The sequence below is a fragment of the Synchiropus splendidus genome, chromosome 15 (genome assembly GCF_027744825.2).
Source record: "Synchiropus splendidus isolate RoL2022-P1 chromosome 15, RoL_Sspl_1.0, whole genome shotgun sequence".
Classification (NCBI taxonomy): domain Eukaryota; kingdom Metazoa; phylum Chordata; class Actinopteri; order Syngnathiformes; family Callionymidae; genus Synchiropus; species Synchiropus splendidus.
In genome coordinates, this window is record NC_071348.1 from 9,874,277 (window position 1) to 9,897,391 (window position 23,115).

The 23,115-nt window shown below is 41.0% G+C and overlaps 1 protein-coding gene across 16 annotated transcripts in view; it reads right to left on the reverse strand.

Annotated features, from left to right (window-relative positions):
- Positions 1-23,115, reverse strand: part of epb41l2 (erythrocyte membrane protein band 4.1 like 2) — a 36,660-nt gene extending 13,545 nt beyond the window's left edge. For 14 of the 16 annotated variants that reach the window (XR_008412572.1, XR_008412571.1, XM_053843908.1 and 11 more), the window contains exons 1-10: positions 22,958-23,115; positions 10,311-10,528; positions 10,057-10,242; positions 8,635-8,883; positions 5,257-5,361; positions 5,140-5,182; positions 2,478-2,553; positions 1,580-1,676; positions 1,370-1,494; positions 1,026-1,113 (exon numbers count right to left, since the gene is read on the reverse strand). Coding sequence is in view for 14 of the 16 variants with exons in the window: in XM_053843908.1 (XP_053699883.1) it covers positions 1,026-1,113; positions 1,370-1,494; positions 1,580-1,676; positions 2,478-2,553; positions 5,140-5,182; positions 5,257-5,361; positions 8,635-8,883; positions 10,057-10,242; positions 10,311-10,514 (1,173 nt within the window). In the remaining 2 variants the exon portion in view is untranslated. Of the gene's footprint in view, positions 1-1,025; positions 1,114-1,369; positions 1,495-1,579; positions 1,677-2,477; positions 2,554-5,139; positions 5,183-5,256; positions 5,362-8,634; positions 8,884-10,056; positions 10,243-10,310; positions 10,529-13,821; positions 14,065-22,957 lie in introns of all 16 variants that reach the window. The other 2 variants (XM_053843899.1, XM_053843900.1) reach the window with 2 other exon arrangements.

Below are 23,115 nucleotides of genomic sequence, written 5' to 3' on the forward strand. Positions count from 1 at the left end.
AACAAAAGAAAAACTGCCATGATTTGGAGACCGAAAGAAAGTTACCTATTACACTGTCAGAGAATTAAACAACAAAAAAGTTTTAAAACATAATTGTCAAAAAGCGTGTGTGCAAGTGAGCACAATTGACTTTCATTAGGGTAAAAAAACAAAACTGCACATCATTTTAAGGCATAACAATATTACAACAATATTAATAAATATGCTTTAAATGTTGACAATGTTGCCCACTTTATGGATTGTACCGGGGTAAACTGTACCCCAGTTTACTGACTGCATTAATATGGTCCTCATGAATTCAGCCTGAACTACAAACTGATCATGCAGATATTTTTGTATATTTTATTTTTGCATGCATTATTAATTATTTATTACAACTTCAACACTATGTATAATTAGCTCAGCTAGTAGCTTTCACTTACTGAAATGAATAGCAACAAAGAGTAAATTTATCATGATATTGAAATTTCATGAGATACACCTGTACAGGACAGAAAAAGGCTGCGATATTGCCGTAAATTCCGGACTGTAGAGTGCACCCGAATGGCGCACATAACGCTCCTTGGCTTGTAAAAATCCATATATTAGCCTTGTCGCTCAAATAGTTATTACAGCTGATTAACTTCCCCAGTTTATTGCAGAATATACTGTTATTTTCAGCATTTATATTGGTTTCTCAGTTCTGTTTCTTCCTGCTTTGATATGGTCGGAACCCCTCTCTCACGCTTATCTTATTTCTGTCCAGCCATTTCTTTTTTGTTTTCTCGGTGTCCTCAATCTCACATCCTCTCCGTCTATTTTAAGACGGTCATGCATATTTCCCCCAATTTTCCTCACAGCCTCAACCAAGGACATGAAAACACAGAGACAAACAGAGATACAAACGCACTCGGCTGATGACCTGCCATCCCAGCAAGACACAGGCTGTTCCCATGGCAATGGCCTCGCTGAGTGTTTGTACAGCTGACACACATGCACTCAGATACAGGGACACGCTGACGATGAGAGGAGCTCTTGTCTCGTACCTTGGCATGGTGCAGGTCCACCCCGTACATGGACAGTTTTTTGGCGTTTTCTAGAAACTGTGTGTCAGCTTGTGCTGGTGTCATCCCTCTGAAATAAAAACATAAGGTATTCAACTTGTTGAAGAGGCCATATCTCAAAAAGGAAATCCACTCAGTGGACAATGACCATGGTTTTAGGACATGGAAACCAAGGTTGACCCTGACCAATGCAATGATCAATAACCCAACTTAAGGTTACAATCCAACTTTTTAAGTACTTATCTATAATTATGCAAATAGCTATTAAATGTTTCAAAATAATAACTTAATAAAGGATGTAGCAGAAGGACAAGTGATGAACGAACCTGTGAGATTTGTGGAGCTCCAGAATCTTCTCCTCCATTTCTTTGTTCTGATTGGGCGCAAAGGTCAGCTGTGCGACATTGTCGAGAGGGCGTGGCTGGTCAGGCTCATGATCACCGAACTCTGCCTGTAGATTTAAGACCCAAATTATCAGAATCTCATCGGAAACCCAAGAAGTGAGTCAGCGCATTCCACAAAAGCCCTGCATGTACCTGCAACGTGTAAGAGCCCAGCAGTGCATGTGTGACGAACGAGCAGGGCAGTCGACCGGAGGCGACGTCTTCACGCAGCTGCAGACACAACAGGTATCTAAAAAGAAAAAAAAATACTGTATCTGCTTTGTACACGTCATTGTTACAATTGTCCATTACAAAGTGGTCCACAGGGCCTCGTCCTCGTGGGAGGCTTGACTCGGCTGCTCAAGTTTAAAACGTGCATCACTGCTGTTTGTGTTGCATAACTTGGTCAGCGAACAAGCAAGGAAACATGTTGTCCTGTGAAATAAATATTCAAATATATACACTGGTACAATGCTTCCTTATTAGTTTGGCTACTGACATCATGGATAGTTGTTTATGTTCATGCTAGCGTGTGTGTCCTCAGTTAGCCTTCCTCCATTAGTCAAGTTGTCCGCTCCATTAGACAGACATTTCTTTCTAAATGGCCAGCACTTAAAAGCATGTGGGAGTGTGAACGTGCATGCTTAAACAGTACTGTGTTAACAACGTGGATTATCCAAACTTCTACTTTGGTAACTTTACCATCTGTTCTGTGGCATTTAAGTATTTGTAGGCTGATTACGATAACAAGGAAGTCGCACACTGAGGAGGCATTAAGTGCTTGAATGAATAATAAAGAAGCCAATTTCACAATTGCATCAATGAGGGACACAGTCACATGACATGTCCCATTCCAGTTCAGGCGGTTTCAACCCAGCTCAGGGCCCAAATCCTCAGAATACCCCATCCAAAACTTTCCTTAAGTGGAAAAGCACTTTGTTACTTTTTTATTTTTTACAAAATGTACAGTATTATTTAAGTTATACTGTACAGCATTTATCTATTATACCATATTTTATATCATCAGTGTCTGTCGTGAAGTGGAATGTACCTAGTGATGTCTTCTGTGAGCAGCGAGGGGTCCGGCGGGTAGAACTTGACATTAAATGCAAACTGCCAGTTGTTGCCTGGAAAACACAAAATACAACTTGCACAATATGTCATACATAACAGGTGAGAAGGGAGGAGAAAAATCTTGACAATGACATTGCCATTCATTAACAGTTCTCAATGCAGTCAACAACCCCTTCTTCTGCAGTGTTTTCGAGACTGAATCAGAGGCGAGAGAGCGCGAGCACGCTTAATACAGTGCAGCTTTTAGCGGGCATTAAGCCTGGTGCATCATGGATGGACACACAAATATGCAAAAGATAAGCGATTGCATAACCTCCATTTAGCCCTAAAATGTAATCTTAATCATGGCACCAGCTTTGTGCTGTATTCTACTTCAAATGCCATCCACCATCATTACATTGGTAATAATATGTGTCCAATTGTAGCTTCAGTATTCTGTATTGACTCTCAGTACTTGCTCAGTTCCTCCCAAAAACAGCACGCTTGTGAAATATTAGATGGAGATCACGTTATCTGAAAAATTACATCCGGGAAGAGCTGATATCACATCCAGACCACTTCCTCCCCTGAGGTCAAACACACAACCATGTACACACACACACACACACACACACACACACACACACACATTGATACTCTCACTCGGCATACAAATTCATTCATACAGAAACAAGGGAACAAACATTCCAACCGGACCTTGATTTTCAAATTCCTCAAAAATAATGAATGATGGACGGTTCTGTCATTCGACTTCATAGTATCACATAGTTCAGCTTCATTTCGTGACCCCTTCACCAGCTATAAAACCTGAAGTGGCGAATATGTTGCTATAATATGGTCTCAACAGGGATTTGAACCCAGAAGAACTATAAGTTAGGGTTGTAAAACTCACTCACACAAGAAAACACAACAACAAAAATGAAAAGACAATCCAAGTCAAACATTTTCTATTACTTGAAGGGTCAATAAGGGGCACAGTAATAACATTAAGCCTCTATGAACCTTAAAAGCAAAAGGACTTTGTCATAGAAGAACAAACACCATCTGCTTTTCTGTCTCTGAATTCCTCAGATCTATTTTTCAAGCAGCAAAACCTGGAATACTTTAATGTTCTTGAGCCACAAAATGGACAAGATGCTCTTCAAATTAGAAGCAAAAAGAATTACTGGCCACATAAAATTACATGCCGGATTTGGTCCTTGAGATTGACACGCATTTTCTCAGTATTGCATGTCATTACGGTGAAATTGTCCCATGCAGTTATTATCATTTTTTACCAAATGAATCTCTCTGTAATCCGACAAGCATCACCCATCATCATGACTATTCAATAAGCTTTGTGAAGGCAGAGTCAGGTATCAGTAGATGTGTGAGCCAGACTCCTATAAAGGTTTTAAATATGAACAACATGAGGACTGAAGAGCTGGAATCAATCCAAGCGCTTGAGTTTTTCAAGTCAGGAGTCCCTGGCGTGTTTCAGTCTGACTTCAATGGACCTGAAATCTTGTTCTCATTACCTGTGAAAGCAATTCTGAAGAAACACTTCCCTTGCTTTCATTCAAGCTTCGACTTCTGTTGTGGTTGAAGTTCTGAGCTGAGTGGTTGAAGTTCGACACCAGACACCCCAGCTGCAGGCGTCTTTTATATCTCGCTCTGTGATTTACTTCACTTATAAAGTATGCTTTGTGTTCTCAGAGCAGCCAAGAAAACAGAGGTACAAAGACAGACACCTTTGTCTGTGAGATTCTCCATTGATGTTTTCCTGCAACACTGCATCTCATTTTCGCCCCACAGTGCTTCATCAGAATATGAAGATTGTGAATTACGTTAAAAATAACCAACATAGAATAGTTTGTACATTGTAAACAGCTGCCAAATAATTTCCATTAGGTCAAGTGGCGAAATCATGAATAACCAAAAAATGATACCAGTCATTTTTACAACCTGTGATGTGTCAGTGAATACAGAATGTTAGACTGGAATTAATGCTTACTTTCCATAAAATAAACTGCCACACCAGAGGATTTGGAGGACAGTTGGTCTATGTTGACAAACAAGCCAGGTGAACAAACTCTTAAACAGACAAACAGGAACGCAGACTCTCCTTTCACGAACACACAAAGCCAGTTACATAGTACTCACGCATGAAGCCCAAGCTCACATTTTAACAACACACAGCCATGCCAGTTGACCACACAGTCTAGCGTGCACGCACATGAAAGCACAGGCATAGAGCACACACCCAGACCAAACAACCTCATGTGTGCTAATTCTAAAATAACACTTTACGAGCCAAAATGATATGCTTTCAACTGAATCTGGGTCCAGAATTTCATGCAAGCCATTGCCGAGATGCAGTCTACCTTATATTCTTAAGAGATGCATGACAAAAACCCATCAAACCAAAAACATGTAAATTTACTGTCAAATGAGATTAATGAAAGTCATATGAAATGTGTTTGTAGGAGTGTCATTTGTAAATAAAATATTTTGAGTTAACTAATACAGCTGTCAGCTGCTGATTTACATGTTAGTGGAGAGTTATACTATTTAAATTTTCACGGCACCAACATGCACTTTACAGTGCATTTGTGAATGACAAATGCTAAAACAAATCTAAGAGAGTCAATGAAACTTACTGCGGATTTGTCTCTTGATCTCCTTGGTAGGATCCAGCCAACACTGAAGGTGAAAAGTAAAATGTTACTGAACACCAAAAGAGCTCCTGAGCAGAATGAATGGATTAAGTAACTCACCTTCTGTTCATGGTTGTCGATGAAACTCAGACCAAAGTAGTCTTTCTCCAGCAGATTGAGGTGCTCGCACACTTTAAAGAATAAGTACTGGCCCTTGGCGCGTTTCTGTTTGGAGGGAAAATGAAAATTCAGTTGTGACAGAAACAGATAGGGCTCAGTATCCACAAATATACTGCCCTGTCTATCACGCTTCTCATGATTGCACCATCTGCCTCCATTGACATTCTTGAGCTGCAGACTGTATATAAAATCCTCCATATCCAACTATGACAACGACATTTACCACACATTCATGCAAGCACACACACAATGTTGACCTTTGAAATGGCAGAAGGTCAGACACAGTGAGGGTGGAAAACATGCCGAAGAATGACTTGATGAAATAATGTCCAGCATCAACACACACACACACACACACACACACACACACACACACACACACACACACACACACACACACACACACACACACACACACACACACACACACACACACACACACACACACACACACACACACACACACACACACACACACACACACACACACACACACACACACACACACACACACACACACACACACACACAGACACCAAAGGAAGGAATGGCATTCCTTCACAAATCAGACGGGGAGGAAGAGAGCGTGGTGGAAGTGGAGGGAATGAGGATGAAAGGCTGCTTTTTTCCTCTTTTTATGGGGTAGCGGAACACATTTGCACCGTTTTATTGTACGCAGTGTAGCTCACTCAGAATGTAAACTTTTTCCACGGGCAAAGCCTTTTGCTTAATGCAGCATTTTAAGATACTCCTATATGAAACTAATCTAGTACTTCTTCAGGTAAAACGACAAAAAACATCTTTAGAATCTTGTTCAAGTGTGCAACGTAGAAGTAATATCAGTGAAAGAGATTCTTTAGTTCTCGAGAGGGGCTCACTATACTTCATTACTAATGATCAAGGACCTAGTTTAAAGATGTTAAAATACAATGACACTTATTCCATTCATACACAATCTCGAATCAGCTCGTGCCACTATACAGTATGTTTCAAATTAAAGCCAATGCATACAATATTTGACTCCTGTTGGAGCTAATGGAATTCTATGAACAGTGCTTAAACCTTGTGACACCAAAATCCTTTTGAAACTGATACTAATGAAATTCTTAGAAACGGGATTAGGACCATGTGACAGTAAGACTCCTGCTTTGTAAAATACCTACCTTCAAGCCAGGAAAAGTCTCGCCAAAGAACACACTTGATGCATTAAACACTCATAAAATATGTAAGTGATTAGATTGGAATAGATTTAAAGACTCTGTGGTTCATGAATGGGTCATGAGGATGAAGGAAGAGCTGTATGGGATGTAGTTGGTTATCGCTGTTCCAGTGTGTTTCAGTGAGGCACAGCAAAATGTAATCTCTGGAATGCAACACGCATCTATCCCAACTGAACTTAAGCAAAGTGTAGACAGAGAAGCGTGGTGTGTCTGTGTGTGTGTGTGTGTGTGTGTGTGTGTATCAGGACAATAGCAGTAAGTCGCAGTTTCAGCGTTATCTGTGGTGAGACAAAGCGACTACTGTTCAAACAAGCGTAGGGTCTCACACAGACAAGCTGTTGGGCGTTGGCACACAGCAGGTTTGGGAAGCGCTTAGGACAGTGAATTCGTCAGCTGAAAGTGCCCCCACCAGTTACAAGCTAGAGGAACATTTCTGGACCCACTGGTCTACTTTCTGCTTAATATCACTGACTGGTAATCATAACTGGAGATCAATGACTCGCTTCATTCAGCCACTCATTTGCTTGATGTTGTTCAGGGTCCTAGTGAATTCAAGCACTTCTAGGTTGCTTTGGATAACTGCTGAAAGCTTATCACCATGTAATGTAAATGTAATGCAACCCAGAATTGAAGCATAATCCTGTTTGCCTTCTTGGAATACTATACATATTAACGTGAACATGATTGTGACATTCCTAAGAAATGATGTTATGGCAGCACATATGATGCAAATCTGCAAACTATGTGACTGAGGAGTTTCGAGTATGCAAGCACGTGAGTGAAGGAAGGTAGCAGATGCAGAGCACTAATCTGGTTGGACCCCTGTAATCTGCAGCATGTGTGTATGTGTTTCCAAACAAGCCAGTGGATTCAACAACATGTAACTCAACATGCATGCGGAAAAGCATAGGAAAAGATTGTAATTATACATTTTAACAAACTGCAACAACCACTTTCAGCCTTAATGTAACTGAAACACAGGCCTTTTATTTTTATTTTATTTAGGGTCTAAATGTGGGCATCTTGCCGTACATAATGGGGTCAGTCAACCCAATAAGTAGGGATCATCTTGATGCCCCATAGACATAATACATTTCATAAATGGAAGTCTCTCATGAGTAGTACACTTACGAGACTTCTTACCTTCACCATCAATAAATGGAATGCAGCAGTGCTGAAACTCACTTTTGTTGTTCTTCTTTTTCAGTGGTCACACAATAACTGGACTCAACAATCATCAATTGATCTACATTTAATTTCCATCTGTTCCAGGAACATTCCAGTGGTGTACCACATATGTAAGTCCTTGTTGACTGTGATGTATTGACGACAATTGACCTTTCATATCCTCGACATATTTTACACCTTTTTGTGGTAAAAATCTTAAAAGTGTCATAAAAAATGCTTTCAAATGTTAAATGCTTTCAAATGTTTTTTCAAATGTTAATTTAAAGGGTGATTAAATATTAAAAAAAAGGTTAAAGGAAAAAACCTGCGTCAGACAGCAACACAAATTGTTGGTACCTAGCTAGACTAAATTTATTGTGCATGCCTAGATCCTAAAAATAGTATTGCTCAGTTTATACCCAACTCACTGAATAAACAGACTGGCAGACAGTTCCTAAAGAGTAAAGAAGCATGGATGATCTCTGTACTTTGCTAGTCAGGATCATCCCGACTTCAACCTTCACCCGATCTTGAGTGTTTTTCAAACTTGTTGAAAGCAGAGACGGAGAAATAGAAATAGTAAGATGCTTGCATACAGACACACCAACACATCCTATTAGCAATTACATCACTGACACACCCACACTCACACACTGCTAGCAAAAGACTATGACTTGTGCAAAATATCTAGGTACAATAATAAAGCACTCTTGAGCCATATACATTTTGTTTGTGATATATTGCATTAATAAGCAGCAAATAATTTAAAAAATTAGCCAGAGACTACACGTGAATGACAACACGTCAGAGGGATATTCTACGTCACTGAAGTCACAGCGAAAGTCAGGAATCCTTCCAGTTTGGTTTGGACGACAAACTTGGCTTCCTCACTAGACCACAGACATCCAGTATAAACGGAGAAAAGTCTTACCTCCACTTCACAGGAGAAGTCTGTCCCATCCAGAAGAGCGACACGACACACCACCAGCTTCATCTTGTTCTTCTTCACCAAACGGAGTGGAGACTGGAAAAACGAGCTCTGAGCTTCTCCCCCCTCCCCGTCCTGTTGCTCGCCTCCTTGCTCCTTCTTCTGCTCCTCTGCCTCTTCACTCTCCGCTGTCAACTTGTTCTCCGCGGGACTTTTCTCTGCACTCTCGTCCACTTTCTCTTCCACAGCGGGCTATGAGTGATTAAAAAAAGAAGAACAAAAAGGAAGGTATTACATCGACAGCTAAACACAAAGAAATATGTCTACAAAGTCATCTATGCTGAATTTGTGTCTAAAAAAAAATGCAGAGGTTTCTTTTTGCCAAAATACTGAATAGTTGATGTCACTGGGTGGGCCGGGTGGTTAAATGTGATCACAGAATGGAACAGAGCCATTGTGTGGATATGTAATCTTGTGGGAATGACGAGGCAAACCTCTGGGCTGCTTTAACAATCAGCATCAATCGACATACGCAGCTGAAATACGTCCTCTTTTATGATGACACTGAAAAAACAGTTATTGCTCAGACGTATTTACAAACCATCATTCAAGAACCGCATTGACAAATGGAAAAAACTGTATAGGCGGGATTGTTTTCATAAGCTGGATGTTGGGTTTTGGGAGTGGCTTCACCTGTGGATTTGCTGTTTCTTCTGCTGCAGGGCAAAGCTTTCAGAGGAACTGTTTTGTATTCACCACTGACAACAGGATAAGAAATCAGCATATACTGGAGGAACCATGAGTAGCATGCTATTTGCTTAATGGTCGTTAAAAGAAAATAAAAAAGTACAATTAATAAATGAATATATTTCCAGTGATCAAAAAATGCAAACTGAACCTTGCATCTCAACAGTAAAACAATATTTCTTCTTCTTCTTCTTCTTCTTTCCAATAGAAAATTGACAACAGGTGGTGCTGATAACTTTAGTAACCTCAGTTGTTTACTGCTCCAAGTTGGTAGAAGCAAATATTTAGGAAATATTGGTAGTTCTAAATGAGACTGATAAACAGTTTTGACTGAAACACGCCAGCAGGAAAGACTACGGAGGCCGTTGGCAAAACAAACAGATTCAGCTGTTTATGATCAACTCAGTATTGAGCTTGTGTTTGGTAAGAGTTCGGAAACATGTCCAGACTAAATGAAGCACCCAAAACAAACAGACACCTGGTAGATATGACTTGAAGATTACCCTCGAGCACCTGCAGAGTACAGACACTGTATTTAAATTAAAGCTAAATGAACTATTTAACAATTAGCTTTACTTATACATGCCAGTTGACAAAGTCGATTTCATGACATCAGATATGCTTGAGTCAGCCTATTTTTAGGGGTGATGACAAGTTTCATGTCTGATTTAACAGTACCTCAGTGTCTGCACTGGCGTTGGAATGAGATTCCACTTCGTTTTCCTTTACTTCCTCTGACTTAACCTCTTCCTTTTCTTCAGGCTCTTCGGCGTGACCGTTCACTTCTGGAGCGGAACCCTCCTCCTCTTGTTTTGCTTTGCTGACTGGCTCCTCTGGAGATGGGACCTCCTTGGTGGGAGAGGTCTACACAGGTAAAAACAAGGACTCCAGAAAGCCATGTCACAAGCCACTGACATACTCCCATGGCTTACCTGGCTCTGAGATTTCTGCTTCTTAAGCCATGTCGGCAGATAGCGTGATATTCCTTTGCCGTCCTTCTCCTTTTCCTTTATCTGCCCCTCAGCTTTGGCCACTTCCTGCGTCTCCTCCGTCAACTTCTCAGATTGGTCTAGTTGAGGAGCCGACTCTTCTGCTTTCTCCTTCACCTCAGTTTCAGATCCTCCTTCTGTAGTCATGATGATAAATCAACCTGCCCAGGGGAGGAAAAAAAGTGCACATTGTCAGCCTCCATTTTTGTGTATATACGTCATACTATTTCATCGTGGCTAGGTGACATCTTAAAAAGCAGTTTAGATGAATACAATTTGAGGTTTGGAGTCGTATTAAAGTGAAAAAAAGTCTCCTTCACAACAACAATGCAAATATAGGGGAGCCCTAAAGTTACCAAACTAGATGTCAAATTACTGTTTTACTACCTTTTCATTGCACAGTTGTTAAACTGAAGACCCAGGGGCAAATCCTGCCCTGTTTAAATACATATAGTTTGCTTCAATAGTAATTTTATGAGCACCTAAGACTTTGACACATATTGAAATCATGATAGAAGGATTACAGCTTTGCCTTTTTAAGCAAATTACTTCTTAAAGAAGAAACAGCAGAGTGTTGTCAGTGTAAAGAGGCCACTGTAAATGAGGACAAATCTAAGCATTTTAAACAAGAAACATGTGAAAAAAAGGAGACTGGACATCACATCCTGTTGTAACTCGCCTCCTGAGCGCCAGTTATCAATAGCTCTATGAAGAGAAATTTGGTTGGAGCCATGACTTGGACTGTGCACACTATTGTGGCCAACTGCTTGATGGAGTTTGACATCCCTGTTTTATTGACTAAACTGGGGTCTAATGGGTTACATTATATAGATTTATTGATCATGAGAGTATACCGGATATAGAGCACAGGCAGTAAATAAAATTAAGAAGCTACATAAACAGTGATCTGTGAATGGTCAGCTGTCAAAAATAAAAATGCCTGCTGCATTATCTACATGAAATTGTGGATCAATTACTGCATTCTAGGAAGATGTAGGTCAATTCAAAACATACGCTAAAACGACACACTGCACAACTGAAACAAAGCTAACAAAAGGAGATTCCTTCTGTCGCCAACGCTCTGTAGAAAAATCAGACCACCCCTGCGAGATTTGGCAATGGCATCACTTATTCATGGGCAGCAACTCCAGTTTGAGTCAAGAGAATCTTTTATAAATGAGCAAGACGGTTCCTGCCATTTGGAGCGGGAGATTCTGCTCCTCATCGGATCAAAAATCAAACTGTAGCCATCACACAAGGTTGACTCATGGATATATTATGCTGATAATATGATTGTTCCTGTTTGATCAGCTTAAGAGGGACTCAACTCATAGATGTTTGCGCCTAAACTGGAGCCCTCCAAAGCCTGTCTTTTACACAAGATCACAACAACACCAGGGTTTAGGAAGTCATTAAGTCCCAACAACTTTCATCAGCACGAACAGCATGACAGCTGGTTCCACACACACACACACGCGCGCGCTCTTTAACGTAGAAAGTGAAAGAAGGCGAAATCCCTCATTCTTGTCATCTGAGTCACTGGATTTGTCCCGCAGCTGCGGTCAAAACAGGGACACAAAAACACTTCTCAGGCCAAATCATCCCGACAGAGCTATTCATACGCACCAGCTCACGAACATTAATCTGCTGTGACACTTATTTGTTGACAACACTAGATAATTGTGACACATGTTTAGAGGCAAACATGAAGAAATCTGCGCGCAACACACTCAAAAGGTGTATTCAGTTCAGACTCCATCACTTGCACCAACCGCCCTTGACTTAAATTATTTATTACATGACCTGCATCTGACAATCTAATAAGCTCAGTCATTTTCTAGTCTGCCTTGCCACCTTCGATACAGAGGACACGCACATAACCACAGGACGAGCTGTGCGTCAGGAGGAGCGGGAATAAAAATAGCACAGGTCTCCTTACGCATGAGCGGCTGATGAGGCAAGTAGAGGCGAGGGCGGATTGATTGAGAGGTTTATTTGCCGGTCAGTGTGGTTTCAAAGGTGTTTCTGTGTCGACTAATGCATGGATAAAAGTGCATAGCTTTAAAAAGTAGACAGCACGAGAGACGAAGTATCAAGCTATTAAATAAAGGCAATTTCTGTTCTTAATTTCACAATCAATTTCTCATAAGATCAAGCTTTTTCAGACGCTCTACTATCATTTACGACCAACTTCCTGTTGAATTTAATGGCTTAATTACTACTAAAACAGACAACACAATAGCAGTAAGTACAATACACCTGAATAGCATTATTAGTGCTTTATAATTGCCTGGCAAACGTGAAATACCGAAAACCCCAATGATATAAAAGCCAAATATGCTCTCTACATAAATACGGATGATGACTTTGAAGTTCATTTGAAAGCTACAAGATTGTTTATATCATTTTGTGTGGTTCACCGGATAGTAGAAAAATATACTTTGCATTTAAGATGGCAATAAAGGGACATAGAGACTGTCAAGCTGCGTAATTCTGTGTGCAGCTCTGCTCTACGTACTTGAGCTAGACTGTATGCAAATCTGTGTTTTGTGTGTCTGTCTTTTCAAATCCGGGTGATGTGTGCATACGAGTCTGTGCTCAAACAAGTCCAGGAAGTGTGCAATGAGTCAGGTAAATCGGGCTATGAATGTACTGATCGCTGGACTAGCAAGTTTCCCTGTATGCAAGTCCACGTGTGTGTGATTTGGCAGCTTTTAGGAACATGGTGGTCACAGCCACTTAGTGCCGCTCCAAACTACTCTTCTCTCTCTACAAATGTTTAACACCAAGAACCTTGTTCTTCTCTACATCATCTCTTCATTCTCCATCCAGACTGCCTCTCTTTTTTTCCCCTCCACCAAATCATTGCACTCATCCCTCCTCTCCCAATCCTTTTCTTCCGGGCCCCCTTTCAGTCCCCTCCAATTGCCCACTCGACATGATCTCCCCAACAACAACCCCTCCTCTTTCTCTCCTCTTCCCACAGTCCATATAAACAATAGAGCGACATTATGATGGCTCCTCTCTGCACATAAACTCAACAAAATTCCACTCAACTGTTGTCACAAAACTGAATTCCACAGTGGATAAAAGGGGGCGATTTGGGGTCGAGAATGTATTTACTGCATGAGTCATTGTCTGTCTAACGGGTAAAAACGGACGCATTAATGTCATAAATTTTACACATCCAAGGGCAGTATCTCTGTTGCATCTCCATGAACAGAGTGTCCCCTCATGTAACTGTCTCCAGGCAAATACTTGAGCCCATCGAGTTCATGGCATATTATTGGAATTCAGAAAAGTTTATAGCCTCTTACTGACTTACCAATTTCAATGGAAGACTGTAGCAACAGAAAACTTTAGGACTCTTATATAACATTTTGATACATTCAAATGTGTGCACTCGAGTCAATCAAAACATGATTTGAAGAAATTAAATTAAACATGTTCTTACCAAGTGCCACTTTACAGTTCTCCCTTGCCTCAACCACTTTGTCCTACTTTCCGGCAACTCTCTTTTTCAACGTTCCGCTACCTTCTCTTGATTCTTCTTCCTTCACTTTCGTCCACCTCCTTGGAAAATGCTTGTCCTACAAAGTGTCACTGCTACATTCTCTCCTCCATCACGTCTCTCTTGCTGGGAGCTCTGCGCCTGCATCCCACGGGACTATCACTCAGGGAAACGAGGGCAGAGAAGCTGGTGAGAGAGGAGGTGGAGGAAAAGTGTGCTGAAAAGAATCGCTAGAAGACGTGAGGGCGGGAGGACCAGAGGTGAGAATGGATAGTTGAGGTAAGGAACTGGAATCATTGAGATTGTTTATAAACTAAAAACAAGGAAAATATTTCTACGGTACCTTCAAGTAATTTAAGTTCTCTAAGTTTCACCTAGGTATTTTTAATTTTTATTTATTTACTTTCAGAATGAAATTCAAGGTATAAAACAAAACAAAAAAATCAGTACATTCTTGTATCATAATGCTGCATTTTACTGTCATTTTAGGTTGAGCTAATAATTTATTTTGACACAATAAAAACAGTTACATTCAGGAAAGTACAGTACCTCCGACAGAAAACTGTGTTCACATCAGTCACTCAGCAACAGGCATCTCAATGAAAACTCCCCATTACAGGTTTATTGCTGCCCTTTTGGTAGTCATTGTTATAGCAACAATGCCCTGATGGGGCCGATGGTCAAGGGGTCTTTTTAACAAGACAAACACTAAAGCACACAAAGAAAGGAGTGATAGGAAAAAAAAGGACAAAAGGTCTTAACTGGCTGTTTATGATCTGATAAAACCTACATGACAACTTGGTCATAGCAGGACCACTGCCCCCTTTCAGCGGGGCTGAGAACAAGCATGAGGGGGATGAACAGGTTTCCCTGGCAACAACATTCATGGACAACAACCATAAATCCCCATGGAGACAGGAGATTACCGCAGCAAAAATACAGATTAGTGACTGAGCGTAGAAGTGACAATAGAGATTATGACCATGCCTAAACCCAATTCAAACCATACCAGATTTATAGATAGCACACACTGGACATACAGGAAACAACACCAGCGCTCATCCACGATGAACATCAACCCAGAGAGTCACGCCCATGGGAATAAGACAGTCGGTCCGTTACTCCAGGAGCTACTTATTATGTCATGGTAACACCTGTTGCAGTGACGTGTGTCGGAGTTTGTGTCAGTGTGAGCGACTGACTATTTTGGTTCTTCTGGCCTCAAGACAATGAAATAATCAGAACGTGGATGTATAGAAAATACATTTTTGCACAATGGGTTCTCAGCTTTGGCCCACCACTATTTCATTTATCTGCCTCAGGAATAAATTCAAGACTTAGAAAACTAAGTTAACATCACTCCTCTCTTTTCCATTGTATAGTGGTTTGAATAAGAAATTAAAAGTTTCAATAGCCAAAACAAATATTGAGTTGCCAAGAGCGTGAGATGAGACTAATGAATTAGAAGGGAATAAAATCCAGCAGCTCAAAACGTGATATCCCAAATGTCAATGATGCAACAAGCCTTCAGCCTCTCTAATTTTCCTCACCAACGTTAAACGCTTCACAGTAGCTGAGCCGTAGTCTGCTTTGAAATAACTGCAAACACGCAGAGTATGGCTCAGTAATCTGTGCCATTCGTCTGTATGATCGGTCCATCTGTCAATCCAAAGTACATAGCATATAAACAGAGTCCCCTGCTACACACATTAGCTTTGCTTAGCTAGCACAGCTTTCATATCACCATAAAAAAATGTCAAGTCAATCAAGTTGGTGTGGTGTGAAAATACTGAACATGTCTGTCTCTTTACTTTGCACTCTGACCCTTTAAATCAGGATTACACAAATGGATAATCCATCTGTACATCAGTACGTCTGTCTATCCATTTGTACGTCTGTTCATCTGTTCATGACACTGACTAATTCTTCATCTGTAATGGCTTTAATTTATAGGCCCCGAACTGGGCTTCCTGTGTTCTCAAGTAAATGTCACCATAAATGTGCAGAGGGAGAAGTTGTGGGTGTGATGGTTACACTTGCCAATTTTATTCACCAACATCACTGTGAATACTGTAATATACTGCACCACATCGTGTGATTTCCTCTTTGTGTTCCACCGCAAGTTTCATTTGGTTATTTGATTTTGCTGGTAAGGGGGAGTACAAGGGTACACAAATTAATGAGCAGACACTGCAGGAAAAAAGGGTCTGTATAGATAATTTGTTTTGAAATGCAGGCCTTGCCTTAAAACTATGCAAACATAATTCAAAATATCTAGTTTAGGAGCGGAGCTGATTTCAATTAGACCTGACTGAATTGGCTTTGGACGCATCATTGCACGAGTTAACAAAAACACATCTCCCTTGAGAGTCTCAGATTCCAGTGAAATGAAGGGTCAGATCATAAGTGACGCCTAAATAGTAAAATGGCATGTCATTACCTTCCCACCGTACCATTACCACAATCACACAAATAACTGCTATTACCAACTGTAAACCAATTTTTGGCCACAACTTTCCACTTCGGTGTGACACGTCATTGCTATAATAATTCTAATAACTGCCAAGTATATATATTTTTTATTGAATAAATATTGAATCCCCTTTGAATAAAGGGGAAGCAAACAAAGCAAAATGTGTGTTCTCTCAGTAGAAAGTTGTGCCCTTCACTTTATCCACTCTTTTCACATGCACAGGGAATTATGGGTGGGCCCATAACTCCCATTGTTACCCACTAAACTCTTCTTTTCATCGATTTGGGCAATCAGGCGCGAGTGCCCTCTGTGTGAAAGTGTGTGCATGCAAGACAGAGAGAGCATGGCTGCGATCACACGAGCGCACTGGTGAGAGGACACCCTCTCACTGTGTGTTAGAGGAAGTAAAAAAAAAGAAAGAAAGAAAGAAAAGAAAACATAGCCCAGAGATTATGTGTGAAAGAGATGGGAGCCCAGCAAAAACAAAAAGCATGAAACCGCAGAAGCCAAGACAGCGAGGGTGTGGTGTCACTATGGTGACACATCCCAAAGGTTACGACAGGTGCCCCAGCAAAACAAGTGACTTCATGGCCATTAAGACTCATTATTAGTGAGGGAAGGTGATGGAAATAACAACTGACAGGCGTCCAGATGAAAACATTTTTCTTATCTTTTCAACAATAGAATTTACCATAAAACTACAAAACTATTTCCAGCAATCTAAACATTTAGAATAAAATAAAGCTCTAATTTCTAGTTACTATTCACTTATACATCTCACCAACATAAGTACTTCCAGAAAAGCTAAGTGCTAAACCTGCGTGAACAACTATGTCAAATCTTTAAAAAAGGTCGGGTCACTCTTCAATACATCATCATATTCCCCATTTCCACAGCCATGCTCACAATACTTGGTCACAAGCCATAAAAGTCAAAGATGTGACCGGACAGATAATATAGACCGAAGTATCAGTTCATCCCACACTGCTGATCTCTTGCCACTGAACAGGAAACAGGAAATAAGGTCAATGTCTCTAGTTGCTTTTAAGTTATGTAACTTAGTCATACTTCAGTAATGCATATGTCTTCGTGTGCAGCTTATTTAAGGGCGGGAAACACTAACAGGAAATGGCTGTGAGAAAAATATACAACGCTTGGGATACTCATGAATTATGATAATCTTCTGATACGGAGAGCATGCGTTTACCTCAGGCAAGCTTTATGATGGGCTAAATGACACAAAGAGTCTATAAGCATGGCTATAAAGTTAATCTCTCTGCTGCAACCATCGCTGTGGTGATAACTTGTCACAACACAATGGAGTGAATCCTTGATAGCACTAGTCCCAACCATCAGGATACAGTGTGGCGCTTGTCTGTGAGGCACTTGTAATGGGGACACACAGAAAAACTGTCCCTAGCATCCCTTGAAACAAGTCTCATTTTGAAAAAAAAAAAAGGCAAGGTCGGTTGATCCTCATTTGCAGTGGCAAAACCAACCCAGTTTTGGTTCTCTACATTGGATTAAAGCCACAGGCTGGAACTGGACTGGGCCAAAGCAGTTGCACATAAAATGAAGTTGAAAGTAAAACTAGGGTAGGTACCATACTTCTAAGCCAATGGAACAGCCTGCCAGTGTGGGTCTCATGGCACACAAGGACAATGCTGTAACTGACTCTTCTTGCCTGTATTGCATAAAACTAAGACAGCAAGATATCATTGACCATGTCTTATACGCCTCAAAAATGCCTGCCAGTTGTTCCAGTGGAGGTTAGATGCCGAAAGCCTTCAGGTCACATGTCAGGGCCCTTGTGCCTGAGGCATGGGTGCAACAAAATGTGTGCTACTCGCCATAATTCCATGATCATCCCACTGTGTAAAAGTCCTACTCGGTTTGTCATTGACTGTTCAAGGACTAGATGAGCAGAAGCGTTTTAAAACGACAACATCTGGAATCTTGTCTTTCCATGAAATTCCAAAGATTTTTGTTGGGCAAGAAAAGTGGAATGCATTTAGGTAAAATCTCCATCAGCTGTGGACTGGCCATGATTCACCAAAAGCAGAAGTAGAAACAGTCACGACCTATACAGCATGGATTTTAAGGATTTCAGAAAACATTTTTTTCTAGAATGGTATCTGTGGTAATTCCCTTTCGCATCACCGCTTAAATTATTAACAATAATAACAATGCAGTAACACTTGTTAAACTCAATTCTTACTTAAAGCACACCAACAACTTAATCACAACCAAAGGATGTTGATATTGTGCGTCATCAGTGGGTCAAAAGGGCTAATTTTGGACAAAGAGTAATGCTTTATTGTAGGTAGCTTGTATGTGACTGACCCTGTTAAGGGAGTGCCAAACAATTATTCTATATTTTGGCTTCTTGCTTGACTGAGTTTGCCTCCTCCGAGATCTCCAACCTTGAAGAACAGACTGAGGTCAGTGATGATCGCTCTGAAACAGCACTATGCTAGACCACCTACTCTGCACCCACATAGCATCACAAACATAAATAAAAGTACTTGGTTCAAGAAGTCGGACGGTGAACAGAGTAAGAAAAAAAAACAAACTTTCCACTTGTTGCGCAGCGTAACCTCAAACCCTCCCGCTAACAGATGAGGACTCTCCGCTAACCCCATGTCCTGCTCTGCTCGGCCTCTCCCTGTGAGAATGTGACCCGATGCTGATTAATCTGTTTTTAACCATGTCTGGACCCCCGCCAAAGGCATCGGCCCACGCCGCTCCTCTGTTTTTTTATTCTATCCCTTCTTTCAGCAGTACAATTGCTGGGGGAAACATTTCGCCTTTCTCTTTCTCAAGGTCAGTTACAAAGTGTTGCTATACAACACCCTGATTCTCCAGTCTACAAGAACATAGTATTAAAATATGACTCTGCTCACCCAACGATAAAAGACACTTTGTTCCACCTATCAATATAAAAGGCCTCAACAATAGCTCTTTTGTTATCTGATTGATTTCCACTCATACAACAACGGCTCCTTGACATCTTCTTCCTCTCATCCTCCCTCACTGTACAGGAGTTGCACTGAACTTTGAATCAGAATCTATTCATCTGTATCTCTCTGATCTTCTCTACAGGGTGCCATGTCCCGTGGAGCTCGCCAACTTAAAGCCCAAACAGCTAGAGGGCAATTCTCGGCGGTCACAGGCGACTGCATGTTTTGATATGTGTGGTACCATCAGAATCCGGGAGGGGATCGAGGGTGACTATGGACCAGACCAAAGCTCCCTTTCCTTTGTTATACATGTGTACTTCAAATGTCCCGGACGCCTTCTGTGGCGTTCAAGTCGGATCCGTGGCAGTACGGTCACCTGGTTTCTGAGTCGATCTCATGTGTTGTGCTGGTGTTGAAGCCACTGGGTCAGGATGAAAACACACCCACACACAAAGCTCCACACTTACAGTGATGTTCCCACAGCCTTTCCGAATGCTTAAGCAATATTTGGCACTCTCCCCGTGTCGCTCAATTTTTTGTTTATGTTAAGCTACAATACACAAAATCTCCTCACATCCTCAGGCTCTTATTTGACATTACAAATCGTGGTCAAACAATTATCAGAACATCCTACTAACAACGTAGTTGTGACATAGGACAACAACCCTTGTGGTGAAATGAATCCATCAAACATGTTTTAGTGGTATGTTATCTTTAAATTGGTGGACAAAATGGAGTTTTTTCCCTGCTTTAGATTAGATAAAATATTGCAATAGACGAACAAAATGTGCCGTGAAATATGAGTCCGACAAGCCCACGAGGGAGAATCAGTGCGATTCTAACAATCATTTCCTCTTATTTTTCTGAGCAACACAAGTTTGCAGCTACAAGGATTGAACTGAATCCCTCCCTATTAAGTTGAAAAAGTCTTTAAGAATGGAACCTGCTGACGCCCACTAGCCTCCTGTGAGTTCATGCTACCTTTAATGAGCAGATTCTCCCACCAGAAAAACCAATTAAGACTTCTCATTAGGGGCTTTGACAGAGCTTCCACTGTTCCATCCTGGGAGTCTGAGAGTGAACATGGCCTCGATGATTATAGATTAACCATACACAGAGAGAGTTGCTGTGTGAAGTGAAACGCGCACTATTGGACTGCCGGTCGAAAACACTGCAAACTTTCTCTTGAACCTTTTGTCATTAATCTGCATGTTTGTTCACATGGATAATTCCTGACGGTTGGAAATGTGGCAAACTTTCTCTTGAACTCTATGTCATTAATCTGCATGTTTGTTCACATGCATAATTCCTGCTTGGCATAGCTTGCCGAGATGATCAAAACTCTGCTTCAATTAGACTGTAAAATTTGGACCACACCAACACAGCCATGGACGTTGATGGACCCTGGCAAGTTCCTGTTTAAACCAACTGTAAATGATTCTATCAACGTATTTTAGACCATTCGACGGCCCAATCTAGTTATAATATAGACGCTAGAAGGACAACCATTTAAAGTGTAAACATCAACGTGTTAATGGCTTGTATTTATAGAGTGCTTTCTGACAGCAGTATGTGAAGCATCAGGAGCAATAAGGGGTCAAGTGTTTTTCTGAGAGACACCAATGCAAGCACTACAGGAACTGGGATCAGCTTCTCAGTCCCGCAGAAATGCCCATCCCAAATCACCAACATGTGCTGTAAATTGTTGCTAAATGCAACATACACATATACTTTAGGTTTTTGAAGTAGTACTGTAAACATTACCCATTTGAGCGTCAATTTTGACCAAGTCAACACAAGTCTTAAGTTAATATTAATACTCGAAGACACTTCTCACACCCATTAATGACTGAAATCAGACCATATATTAACTGATAAAATCCAATCAACTAGCATCAATTGTGGATATCAATGCATATTTGGAGAGGAGACAATGCCAGTGGCTTCAGCGCTTCTTTTCCACCCCAAACTTTGGACTTGGAAAAACAAATAAATGTAAAAAACATTATTGTTCAGTTGCCTCATCTCATTCTGAAGAAGTGGTTAAAGCAACATACTATTTCAAATTTCTAAAGTTCAGCCTTCAATAGTGTTCATACTAAAGACCGACAGGAAAATCACAAACCTTTACTGTCTGAGTAGCTGATATGCTACTGTAGCTTGAAGGAGACACAAGCTACAGTCATCTGATAAAGTAAAATCTTTCACGCACACCACCATTTCAGCCGGCAGGCCTCTGTCACAGTCGTGGCAAAACAAAGTCGTGCACCACAAATCAAACACCGAGTTGAAAAAAAAAAGTGCATTAGAAGACATTGATAAGAGCCAACGTTACGAAACAAATACATAAAACAGGTCGTTTTCAAACCAGTCTTCATGCAAATACAGCAAGGCACACATTGGCCAATGAGAATGTGAGCTACTGTAACAGATATGCGACAGTCTGGCAGTGACTTTTTGTGTGTCAGCACAATACCCAGACTGGGTGTCAGTTTGTTCGCCGTGTCATGCATCTGTGAACAAAACCAGGACTTGCCATCTGCTGCGCACAACGTGTTAGATGCACACACAAAGCTCAGGAAGTCGACATATGAATGATGAGGCAGAGATAAAAATGGTTGTAACGCCACAGGTCAAAACTTGTGTTCAATACCATAATATTTTCTTTTTTCTATTGCATTTTTGTAGCCATGATGTTAATAAAACATGGCATTATGCCAGATGCGTAAAAAGATGGGTGTTTGGCAGAATTATTACTTTATGAAACTCAGATCTCACTCTGCCAACCAAAACAAGAGCTCCCACACTGAATTTATGAATCCATTCCAGGAGAAGATTTCTTCAGATGCTCTGTTTGGGTGCACTCACTTCCATATTTTCCACACTGATAAACTATATTGGCATTCGAATTAGAAGCTAAAATAGCTTCTTGCGACTAAGCATTCAAACAACAGGTAGAGTAAGACAGGAAACTAAAATATGAAAAGAAAAGAAAGCATGAAGTACATTTTCGAACAGAGCAAATATTGAAATGAATCGTAGCAGCGTTACATCACTTTTGGGGTATAAGGGTTCACTTCGAGGCCACTGATAAATACACGTATAAGGGGGGAAATGTTGACAAAAGACTCAAAGTGACCGACTAAAACATTTGTAGATTGTAGTGTTATTTATTTGAGCCAAGTCAGTCAGTAACCGGGAGTCAACATGCACACACCGTTGACGTTACCTACAGCAGGAAATACTCTCCAGTCAAGCAACGAGTTCAATTCATTTCACAATGCGACTCCCACCGCGTCCGTGAAGTCAAACTCAAACCGCTGTGGGGATTTCTGCAGTTTCAAGTCACACTGAGCTGAAACACATGAGCTAGGAAGCGGGAACGCGAAGGTGGTTGAGGTGATAACAGCTTTGGAAGAAGAGACGCCATGAAGCGCCAACAACGAAGGGATGACTGCAACTCGGAATAGCGGATGTCGAGTCCAAGATGCTACATGCTTCCCCACGCGAACGTGGAGAAAATGGCTTAAAATATCGAGCATAGCACCGTATTTGATCCAGTTTGTAAGTAATAGCCATTGAATAAACAGCAGTCGATGCTGACTCAGTCACGTGATTTAAAAGGAGGCTCAAACGAAGCGTTTACCTGTTTGTAATCCCTTCCGATGCGTGAAGGGGAACTTCCAAACGTGGCTTCTCTGTCTGATCTCCAGCAAAAAGAGTATCGAACCTCCCACACACGAAACCCCCCAAAAATTCTCAACACCACTCCACACCGAGAGTCTGGCTGTGAGTCAAAGCAGA